General features: G+C 32.5%; 1 protein-coding gene across 6 annotated transcripts in view; it reads right to left on the reverse strand.

The window, feature by feature from the left end:
* Positions 1 to 4,184: 4,184 nt before the first annotated feature.
* Positions 4,185 to 12,921, reverse strand: part of LOC138702000 (ninjurin-2-like) — a 72,907-nt gene continuing 64,170 nt past the window's right edge. For all 6 annotated transcript variants that reach the window (XM_069829466.1, XM_069829461.1, XM_069829460.1 and 3 more), the window contains one exon: positions 4,185 to 10,876. In XM_069829466.1, coding sequence (XP_069685567.1) covers positions 10,658 to 10,876 — 219 coding nt within the window. In that variant the 3' untranslated portion in view covers positions 4,185 to 10,657. The remainder of the gene's footprint in view (positions 10,877 to 12,921) is intronic.

The raw sequence follows: 12,921 nt of genomic DNA on the forward strand, positions 1-12,921 counted from the left end.
GGGCAAAGGCGTCTTAATGAAGAAAAATCTAAATTTCTCCATTTCCATAAAAAGTAAGAAATATTGTTTACATGTCAGTATAAACTTTAACTTCTCAGCATCAAAATAAACCATGATTTTGATCACTGGGTGAAAGAGTTTCGGAGCCACAACAGTTTAAAGTTGCTAATTTTATGAAAATACGATAAATTTAAGTATTTTTAATTTAAACACTATGAAGTTCTGATGCCTCAAACTTTGCACAAAGCATTGTATCACAGTTGTCAACGGACAGAAAAAGTTTCATTGTACTTAAAAATTGCAAGGTAAATTTTCTCTATATTTCGGTCGATTTGAGATGGAATAGCCCCTATGTACTTTGACCCTTATTCCGAGGGGGTATTCAATTACAAACAGAGTAACATTATTAGTACTTTTAAATTTATGTAACATATAATTCCATTGGTAATTGTTTACTTTAGTTAACGGCGTATTTTCTCGACAAAATTTATTCAGAACTTCTTGATTTCACTTCGGGAATACGTAGGAACTACTAAAATTGAGTGGAAAGCAATACTTTTCATTTTATCTAGTTAGTACTTACGGCTTTATTATTCTTGGATAGACTTCAGTGTACGGTTTAGCTGATATGGGGCGACTGAGGTTGGGTTGGTATGTTTATTTTGATGTTCCCTGTGTAAAGAACGTTGTGACGAGGTCATTTTGTCTCGTTCTATCGTAAGGCAGGTATATTAGTGTTTAGGGTCTGATCGTGGGAATCGTGTTGCGTTGTGTTTTTTATCCTCCACTGGCGTATATTTCCGTAAATATTGCGAGTTAAAAGTAAGGTTAAGTTTCATAAGAGGATAGCTAAACAACATGAGGCCGAGAACTGTGACAACTTTAGAGTTGGTTAGATGAGGGGTTATTTATGACAGGAGGTCGAGGACTCTGACAAGGTCAGAGTTATTATTATTATTATTATTGCTTTCTACTCAATTTTAGTAGTTTGTAACCTAGTACAGAGGTCTCCATCGGACGTTTTCGCTCGAGCGCCAAGTAGTTCATAGCATAATCCGATAGGTAGCGCACATGCATGATGGGTAAAATTGTCACGAGCGATAAATTCTCGAAAGGTATAAGCCGAGCGTTAGACATTCGTTCTTGTTACAGTGATGAACTGTGTAGTAACATCATAGATGTTTATCATTTCAAAACTTTGCAGTGTTTAACTAACCTCTCCATAGTACAACTACGAAACTTGCTTTAAAATGTAATATAAATGTTGTAGGTAATTTTTTTTTTTCCCACACAGGAGTGATTTTGTTTTTGCCACATCTGATAGATGTTATTGGATTTAAATGTAATTTTATTATAAACGGAGAACACAATCACGATAATGCAAGAACTGTATCAAGTTTTCTAGTAATAATAATAATAATAATAATAATAATAATAATAATAATAATAATAATAATAATAACAAGAATAATAATAATACTAATACTAATAATAATAATAATAATAATAATAATAATAATAATAATAATAATAATAATAATAATCTCTAGTGTATCAATCTTTGCGTCTGTAACAGTTGTGCAGCATGATTTTTCGTTTTATTATATTTTCTGTGACGTTATCTCTGTACTAATATTGTTATTAATCTACTGCTATATCAATAATATTTTGTAAAACGTTTCTACATTGTCGCAGTATATAGGCGGAACACTATGTTTGGACCTATCATATTATATATGTGGTAAATCAAATATTGAATAATTATTAATTAGCAATAATAACTGTATATCGAAGTTTTTCATACTATTTTATTTAAAACTTCATGTTCCTGTTTTGGTACGTTCCATTGACTGTTCCATTAAACGTTTGTCATAAACGCAGAAAATAAAGCCTTATTTTTACCGTGTGAGCAAAATATATGTGTATCTTATCTGTCGCCTTCCATACAAGATAAGACATGTCGGTGAGATGACCTTGTACTGTGCTTCTATTTATAAGAGCGTATCACGACCGATCGTATCTCACTCGAGGGTGCGACACTCGACCGAGTTCAAGCGAGCGATTTAACTCCAATGCAGCAAACCTACATATTTTATAAGTCAAATCAAGGAATTCTATACAAATTTCGTCGAGAAAAAGCGCCGTCAACTAAAAATTATCATTCCACTATTACTGATTATAAAATAATAAAAAAAAAGCATTTGTACATTTGACACAGCTTCTTTCCTCTGATAATGTGGAAGTGGCGTTATACGTACGTAGATAGAGATATCTGTAGACTTATGTTTAAGTGATGTTTACTTAAAAATGAATTTACAGCCACTGATTTAGAACCGTATTCAAGAATGTCACTTCAACTTCACTTCATCTTGACTTGAAGTCAGAATTTGTAGTAGGTTATGTAAAGTAAAATGTCGGATCTGTATTCAGAGATAAGACTTATCTTTCCCCTGGTCAAAGTAGGTATAAAGTAAATGAACTTGGTGTTCAACATCATCATAATGAGTTAATGACGTAGTACTTCAAGCCCACAGCTGCCCTATGCAGAAAACATCCGTTAGTTATTGTCTACATTTAGTTTTGAAACCTGTTAGTTAAAAAAATCCACTAAAATGGAAGGAAGCGCTGATGAAGGCATAAGCCTACGTGAAGAATTTTCTTAAAAATATAAAGATGTGGTGGAAAATAAGGGGACGTCGTTTATGTTTCGTCTAAGAAAAAGAAATGATAAGAAATTTAAAACGCAAAAAATGTGATATGATAATATTAATTACATGAAAGTTGAATTATAATCTTAATTTTATGTTGAATATAGGGTATTAATATAAAATCTAAGTAAATTTTATTCCAAGAATAAAAAAAAAATAGTCTATTGTAGATAATTTTTTTCAACTCCACTCCCGCAAACAGCTGGGTCAGACATCATAGAGGCCTTTCTAGCTCCGAGTGGAGCAGAACTCAAGAAGACAATAACCACTGTAGGCGATGCCACAGTGAGGTTGAAACTTTGGCTCATGTCTTGGGTTCATGCCATTTGGCGAAACTCTTCGTAACAGCACACATCAAAAGATCAGGTCTGTAATCGCAACATGCCTCAAGTCCAATGGATACACTACCTATGAAGAAGTCCATGGAATAGCGGATACCAGAAGTCATCGGCGTATTGATATTATAACATTTAAACCTGGGGACACAAAAGGTTATATTCTGGATCTGACCATCAGATTCGAGACGCATCAGAATCAACCTGAGGAGGTTAATCTAGAGAAAAGGAGAATTTATGAACCAACTATCCCTTATTACAAAACATCATATAAACTCAGGGATATAGAAGTCATCGGATTAATGGTGGGCGCTAGAGGGACCGTAACAAAACAATTTTTGTCATTGTCATAAATTTGGAGTCCCAACAACAACAATTAAAGAAATTTCTATTATAGCTTTGAAGGGTTCTCTGCAGATTTTACGGCGACATTTGTATTTCAATTCAAATTACAGTTGAATTTTCTCAGTCCATTTTTTTATTTGTATTTTTATAAATTTTCATTATGTGAAATATTATCTACTGCAAATTTTAGCTTCTTGTAAACAAATTTCTTGTAAGACATTTTTAATGTCATTTTCAATGTCACTGTTTAACATTCTTTGTCTTCGGCAACTTCACCAAGTTGAGGAAGATTGGATTATATACATATATATATATATATATATATATATATATATATATTTACAAATTATTTTAAACAATTCAATTTTTTCAGTTTCTGGTAGTAGGCTAAAGCCTACTTTAGAAAATGTGTGGACTGAACTTTTTTCCTTACCTGGTAATAAAAAGGAAAATGACGACGTCTCAACGAGTTCACGTGTTCCTTGATCTAAAGGACTTTGATCTTCTACTTTCTGAAATTAAATATGAAGAAAGACACAAAGCATATTCAAAACCCTTACACTCTGAATAGGCTAATCTCAGTAGAAGGTACTATTAATTAAGTTTATACTTATATGAATAAGAGTGAATAATGTAGGGATAACTGAATATGGCAAGTAAGATCAGAATAATTCCAGTGTTATGATGTCTCTTTGTTACCATATTTTGAAATATACATCGAAAAACAAATCAATTAATTATATTATTCACAGAATTGGATTATATTTGGTAAACAAAATAAATACAACAAATAAAATAGGAATATTAGAAAAAGTTATATTAAGAATACAACTTAAGTGTGTAAAATACATTTAATTACATTTTTTCTTAACATAGTTCAAAATAGTAAATTATTCAGTGATGAAATTAATGTAATACTACATTTATACAATACTTCTGGTAACTAACAATAACTTTTACGTCACTGAGAAATTATGACGTTACGCTTAGTTTCAAAATGATGTAATATGCTACAATTTATTACACGAGTATTCTAGAGATGTTTCCACTATTATCTATGTAATATATACTCTACTTGTATAAATTTTATACGTAATTAGTATTGCTTTTTGAATATTTGAGACAATGTTACAAGACTATAAAATAACGAACTCATTATTTTCTTAATTAACTTCAGTTTGAGGTAAAGGTAGACAATTTAGCGCAATCATTTTTCTTTGGAAAATTTTTGTCTTATTACTGTTATTATTATTATTATTATTACTATTGTTTATTATTATTTTTAACCAATTTTTTAGACTTATTTCTTGTCTAAAGTGATTTTATTAATTTGTACGTTCCAAATTTTAAAATATTAAGACTTGGAACTAATTAGCATTTCCAGACAGGTAACATAACACAAATTGTTATTGATTTCTTTACTAATCCAGTGGTAATGAGGCTAGGTTGCATTGGGTTTGGGTATTATGTATATTTAAAAGTTGCTGTATACAATATTACAAAACTTTTCTCCATAGATGAACACATTCATTATAAATAGACAGAAATTATGTCACTAATAAAATTATATCTCAGAAAAATATGGTGGAGAAGGTATTTGAACTTTAACGTTAAGTGACGGATTGTTTTTGCTTACTAATACAATTATGTCTCAGAAAAATATGATGGGGGAAAGTATTTGAATTTCAACGTTAAGTGACAAGTTGTTTTTGCTTACAAATACAATTATTTCTCAGTAAAATATGGTGAGAAAAGTATTTGAACTTCAACGTTAAGTGACGGGTTGTTTTTGATTACCAGTACAATTATGTCTCGGTAAAATATGGTGAGGAAAGTATTTGAATTTCAACGTTAAGTGACGGGTTGTTTTTGATTACCAATACAATAATGTCTCAGAAAAATATGGTGGGGGAAAGTATTTGAATTTCAACGTTAAGTGACAAGTTGTTTTTGCTTACAAATACAATTATTTCTCAGTAAAATATGGTGAGAAAAGTATTTGAACTTCAACGTTAAGTGACGGGTTGTTTTTGATTACCAGTACAATTATGTCTCGGTAAAATATGGTGAGGAAAGTATTTGAATTTCAACGTTAAGTGACGGGTTGTTTTTGATTACCAATACAATAATGTCTCAGAAAAATATGGTGGGGGAAAGTATTTGAACTTCAACGTTAAGTGACGGGTTGTTTTTGCTTACCAATACAATTATGTCTCGGTAAAATATGGTGAGGAAAGTATTTGAATTTCAACGTTAAGTGACGGGTTGTTTTTGATTACCAATACAATAATGTCTCAGAAAAATATGGTGGGGGAAAGTATTTGAACTTCAACGTTAAGTGACGGGTTGTTTTTGCTTACCAATACAATTATGTCTCGGTAAAATATGGTGAGGAAAGTATTTGAATTTCAACGTTAAGTGACGGGTTGTTTTTGATTACCAATACAATAATGTCTCAGAAAAATATGGTGGGGGAAAGTATTTGAACTTCAACGTTAAGTGACGGGTTGTTTTTGCTTACCAATACAATTATGTCTCGGTAAAATATGGTGAGGAAAGTATTTGAACTTCAACGTTAAGTGACGGGTTGTTTTTGCTTACCAATACAATTATGTCTGAGAAAAATACGGTGGGGGAAAGTACTTGAATTTCAACGTTAAGTGACGGGTTGTTTTTCTTACCAATACAATTATGTCTCAGAAAAATATGGTGGGGGGTAAGTATTTGAATTTCAACGTTAAGTAACAGGTTGTTTTTGTACCATTAAAATTATGTCTAAGAAAATTGGTGGGGAAAGTATTTAAAATTCAACGTTAAGTGGCGAGCTGTTTTTGCTTACCAATACAATATGTCTCGGTAAAATATGGTGAGGAAAGTATTTGAACTTCAACGTTAAGTTACGGGTTATTTTTGCTTAAGTAATAATAATAATAATAATAATAATAATAATAATAATAATAATAATAATAATAATAATAATAATAAGCGGCTTTCTTACGTCATAAATGTGCTGTTGCTTTGAATCTCTTCTGTAAGCTGCACTTCCTTTATGAATACAAAAGAGAACATTATTTCTGGTCTTGCAACTTAAAATTTGCCTCACTTGATTTTCCTGTGGACGGGATATGTTTGCTCATGTTTCTGGCATATACAGTATTTAAGTAAATTTCTATATTTTCAACTCGAATGTTCCTTGCACTAAAATAACACAGATGCACATAAATAAATGGGACTAGTACCGAAAAACATGTGAAGAGTTACAGGAGTGTTCGTTTTTTCAATTTGACGTTGAACTATGTTCTTTTATGATAACAGAATTGTTACCAAAGTTACGAAGAGATGTCTCGCTTGGGGGACCATAAAGGAAATTGAGTGAGACAGTTAATTCTCATAACATTGTGTAATTAAAATTAATATCACTAAAACTTTGAGATTGATTTTCATTTTAAAGTAACGATAATGAAAGTAATAGTGATAATAATATATTATATAGATTATTACCTGACATCTTTCTCGTTCTGTTTCGTGGAAAATTTACGAAATATAATAGAAATTCAAAATTAACGGAACAGCTGCCTAAACCAACACTAAACAAACATATAATTTAACCACTTTTGAGGGCCAATTTCACCAAACTTATTTAACTTCAGATGTTACTTAGAGAATTTTTAATTGACACTTAAAAGGACAATGCGTTTCACTAACACAAATTTGGTTTTAAGCTTTCATTAAACTGCATTTAAGTTAACTGGTTAATATTTGAAAATGATTTCTTACCAACATAGGCGAGGATAATTTCCGAAAGAGAAGGCTATTTTAATACAATGGACGAAAAAGCTTTGCAAATACGGTTTACGCTAAGCAAAACATAAGCATTGTATATTTTGAATAGTACAGAAAGTGATTTAGAATTTCCAACTTATAGCTAAGTACTTCATAATATTATTTAACTGATAAATTTGTTGAATAAAAGTTTAATCAATCTTCCGTTGCCTAAAATACGGCAACTAAAAGTAATAGGAATAACATATTTATCACATAGGCCTAATAAAGGGTGCGTCAGAAAGAACGGATGGATTTCAGACTATCGATACGCAACGAGGAGAGAGATATAGTGAGGGGGACCAGGACTGTTGGGTCAGCCATAGAATGCAGTTTCAGTTGAGAACATGGTGTTGGTCTGGTGTACAACGTGCTTTCATCGTAGAGACATTTTTGAAAAATGAAGAGTCTGTGATCGCCACTCAGGACTCATTTCGACATCGGATGTCACGCTAGGATTCCAACTCAGAATACAATTTTGCGGTGGGTGGCTTCATTTCGTATCACAGGTTCAATATTAAAGAAGAAATCACCTGGACGAAATTCTATTGCACTGAGATTGTCCGAGGCTACGGTAAGATCTCGCGCCCTGCGACTTCTTTCTTTGGGACCATTTGAAGGCGTAAGTTTGTAAACATCGATCACATACACTGGATGGACTGAAGACAGCGATTCGCGAAGAAATCGTGGCAATTGCACCAGCTATGACTGTGAAAGTGATGGCGAACATCAGAAAACGCCTCGATGCCTGTATTGAAAGCCAAGGACATCATATGGATAATGTTGTTTTCCATAAATAAACTGCATGTATTGGTGAATATGTTGATAACAATAAATTTTTGATTTGATGAATCTTTACAATTTTCTTGCCATGTGAAATCCATTCGTTCTTTCTGACGCACCCTGTATTACATTTGAAGGCACTGGGATAGCGCAAATTCATGAAGTCTTTCCCTTTTGCTTATTTCACGATTTCCTTTATGTACTTGCATATTGCTGAAGACATTGGGATAAGGTTTTTTCCTTGAAGTCTCTTTCTACTTATTTCATACCTTCCTTCTTTTCTTCTAAAGTCTACTCATCCGTCTTTTTTGTTTTCGACGATTTTAATATATTTTGAGGTTACCTCTGTTTATGACGACATTTTATTGTCGTAATATACGATTTAAATGGACTCGCTATATAAGTCACTGCTTACATTAACACGGCACCATGACCTTCGAAATTACTATTTTGTTGTGATTCCGAAGGCCGTGATGACTTAATTGGAGATTAAATTGATTGACTTTCGTGAAATACAAACGAATTAAATACCATTTAACTTCCATGTTAAAGTTAAATTGCAATTAGTTAATTGTGGATTAGTAACATGGTGAAATCGGCCCTTAGGGAAGCATAAATAACATTAACACTTATAATAATACGATAAAATAATGATATACAGTAATAAATTTAAACTTAAATATATTGTGTAAATTATCACTTTTAGACTGAAGTTATGCATTTAAAACGGCAAGAACATTTCAGTTCTTTGAACTGTTTTTCCACATTTTCCATCACTTTAGAATTTACTTTAAGCCTTTTTTTTTTTGTTTATTACTTTGTCAGGTTTACATACAACTTTATTCTTGTAGTTAATGTAACTTAATTTATACAGTATCTACAATGTGTGAGTAGCTAATGATTAGGGAAAGGAATTTGGAGTAGTAAAAGCTAGTATTGGCATCTACACAGCCATTTGTTTACAACCCTTTATACCAAGTCCTCTCCTCCATGACGTACTCTCAGATCTCTGCACGTCAACAACAGGTGAATGGGACAGTTGTCGCATAAGAACTTCAACATACAGGTTTGCATTTCAGAGTAGTGAAGTGCAGGTACAATGCCGAAAGTGAAACCAACTAACAATACAAAATTAAGAGCTGGGGGTCATGGTTAGAAGCTTGCAATTATTACGCACATCACCTTCAATCTGTGAAGAAAGTAGTCCAGTCTTTCGATCCCGATGATGCCGTTGCGATACAGATATGCCAGGAACTGCTAAATGATAGAACAATCGAGAAAGAAGTCATGGATATTAAGCCAAATTTTGGATATTTACCGGATGCCATTATTCAATTGGAAAAGTCAGGAGTAGAACTAGTTGAGCAAATAAATATTATGAGGACTATTGTAAATAAACTGAGTGCAGTAGAAGGTGAAATAGGAAAACGTGTTGGTGAAAAAATGAACAGAGTTTTAATAAAAATGATGGGTACGGTATTCTTAGTCGGATTTCAGATGTACTAACAAAAACGTGTCCCAATGACGTCATTCAACATGCTAATTTAATTGACGTATCTTGTTTCAAGTACTCTCCAATTGTCTCTGCAGATGTTAAAACATTTTCTTCCTTGCAACAGAGCAAAGTTGTATTTTGAAAATTTGAAAATAATATTTACAATTTATTATAACAAGGCACAGCAGGAATAATTGTTTCATGAACAAAACATAGCATCAATTGAAAATGCCATTTCGTTTGGTTCTACATTTTGTTCAACATTTAATGATACTGTATTAGGCTATATTGTAAATATTGCAATATATATTGCATATATTGTAAATATTGTAATATACGTAGTATACATATTATCATATTTCCTGACAGAAAAACACACATATTCAGAGGCGAGTTCCATGCAGAAGACATCTGTCTATCAACCATCAATATGTCGACTAACACGCGAGGACGCAGAGATTGATATTTAACTACGTATATTTGTAATGTTGTTTATTGGTGTCTTGTGCGTTGCCAGGAAAAGCACATGTAGTTAAAAAAGAAATGCAGATTATGTATGTAGCTCACTATATGTCATTAAATATTCAATTTGTTTTTTCTGAAATACGTTTACAGCACGTTGCGTGTAAGTTTGTATGAAGTGGACTGTACTTGTCCATGCAGCTCGCTTGACAGTCGCTGAGCTACGAATATCTATACTACGTTTCACCATTCTTTATAATACTCCAAATCCCTTTCCCTACTAATGATATTGCAAATTGATTGAAATAAATTCGGTGCCAAGTTACCATATAAACTCAAAATTAAATATGTTACATTAAATCTTAAACAAACTCATACATTTTATAAAAATATGTATATGTACATTTATGAATGACGGGGACATTAAATAGAAAACAAAGTATTCTATAGTAGGCACTATAATTGAAGACATATCAAGGTCACAGTAAGAGAAAAGAAATAAGCCCACCTTATCGGGATCGATAGAAATCTGTAGGCTTACTAGATGACGCTGCAAGTCGGGGCAGAGTTTTGATTGGATAACGCGTCCCACCGTAGCTTTTCTTTACTGACCTTGATATTCCTTTAAATTCTCTGCCTACTATAGTACGTAATACGAATACAATGACTCAGTTCCTTCACCCAATATGAGGGATCCTGCTTCTTTTCTACTTGTTGGAAGCCTGAGGTGCTATGGTGGTGGTGGTGTTGGGTCCCATCTTCTCCGATTCGCGCATGTCGAACGCCGAGATGATGATATTGATGATCGTAGTTACGATGCCTATGGCGAGAACTGTGTTATTCCAAATGTTGGCTCTGCCTTGGTCTTTCGTCTTGTTGATGTTGAACGCAGATCCTAGCATCACGTACAGAACTCCCTGACAAGCCTGGGACAGGGGAGCAAGCGAAAAGAAAATAGAAAACACAAAATTAAATAGTGCAAAGCAAAATATAATCTGGAAAGGATGATAAAAGTATACGTACTAAATGCTGTTACGCGTAATTGCGAAAAAAAAATATTTATTTTACAAATCAGGTTATAATAAAAATAATAAAAAGTTTAAATTCTTGCTATTTAAAAAAAAATCTTATTCAAAATTGCAATCACCAGAATGAGAATAAGTTTTATTTTATTGTACATGATTCGTCCTTTTCCTTTTGAGGAAATTTCAAAATAAATCTGATAGGTTTAGGGAGATTTCGTGTTTCTTCAGCATACGGGGGATTAAACGATTATGAATTTTGATTTACAATCTGAATGCTTTTTATTCATCTGTTAGCAATTAAACTTCACATCCGATGAAAAATGAATGATTTACAGTTTGGATGCGTGAACTATATAACCTTTAGATATACAGGGTGTTTAAAAAGTCGCATATTTTTATAGAAGATAGCAAAAGTCGAAACTAGAAAAAAAGTTCGTATAAACATGTGTCCTCAAACAAATATCTGTTGAGATATGGCCATGCTGTATTGTGGTCTGACAAAACAATGGTGCATGTTTTGAGAGTGGATAGCTTCCCTCAATAGAAGTAAACAGAGAATGTAGTAGTAAACAAAGATCGAAGATACTACAGAGTCTATCATTTTACTTGTGTTAGTAAGTACGTACAGTATTCAGTGGTGTAGGCTGTCTTTCTGGTTATGCACAACGAGGCACCACCCCACTTTCTAAGCCTCGTGCGACAATACCAAATCCGGAGGTTTAATGGGCGATGAATTGGTCGAGGAGGTCCATTGCATGGCCTCCCCGATCACCTGACCTAAATCCTTTGGATTTCTGGCTATGAGGATATTTAAAGGCATTACTGTATGTCACACTCAAACGTAAAAACGTTACGGGAGCGTGTATCCAATGCATGTGAGGAAATCCGACAACAGCCAGGTGTGGTCACAAGAGTTCGTGGATTCACTGAGAAGAAGAACTGAAGCATGTGTAACAATGCATGGTAACCACATGGAACACCTTCTGTAGTGGGTCTCGTAGGCCACAATACAGCATGGCCCATATCTCAACAGATATTTGTTTCCGGACACATGTTTATAGGAACTTTTTTTTTAAGTTTCGACCAATAAAATATGCGACACTTTTTAAACACCCTGTATTTACAAGTTAGAAATTTAATTTATGTAAAAATACTGTTTGTTAAATTATTTAAAAATTTTAGACTTTTTTGTTGAAACTGAGCAAGACTTGGAAATTTCTTTCAAGGATTCCATTTTATTTAATTTATAATTTATTAAAATTTGCAATTTGAATTTATAATGCGTACTAAAATGATCTAAATATTGTCTAGATTTCAGATTTTCAATATTGCAGTACAATTTATACATTTATCTTCTAAAATTGAAGGAATATTATCACTCGAATTATATTAACTTAAAATTGCTCAAACTCGAATTATATTAACTTAAAATTGCTCAAACTCGAATTATATTAACTTAAAATTGCTCAAACTCGAATTATATTAACTTAAAATTGCTCAAACTCGAATTATATTAACTTAAAATTGCTCAAACTCGAATTATATTAACTTAAAATTGCTCAAAAGTAGACACTTAAATTGCTCCTGTGCAACAAATTAAGGCAGGCAAAGATTGTTGGTGAACATTCAATTATTTATGCTAGAAACATTTATAGATACATTTTATCTATACCGGCTTTCACCACATAAATAATGGTGCAGAGATTAGTGATTGTGACATGCATATATTCATAATTATGCAATATTTAAAGTGAAAAAAAACATATTCATTGAAATTTCAAGGACACTTTGTTGCAGCGAAAATTGTGAAATTAAACAATAAACTGAAAAACAATGAAACAAAATTAAAAGACGCTGGAAACATAAAACATGGGAGAAAAAATCCAAGAAGCAGATCGGTCCCTTAGATTGGCTTGAGAGGGAGTGAAGATAACCTCAGATATGGA

This window comes from Periplaneta americana, chromosome 6 (genome assembly GCF_040183065.1).
Source record: "Periplaneta americana isolate PAMFEO1 chromosome 6, P.americana_PAMFEO1_priV1, whole genome shotgun sequence".
Classification (NCBI taxonomy): Eukaryota; Metazoa; Arthropoda; class Insecta; order Blattodea; family Blattidae; genus Periplaneta; species Periplaneta americana.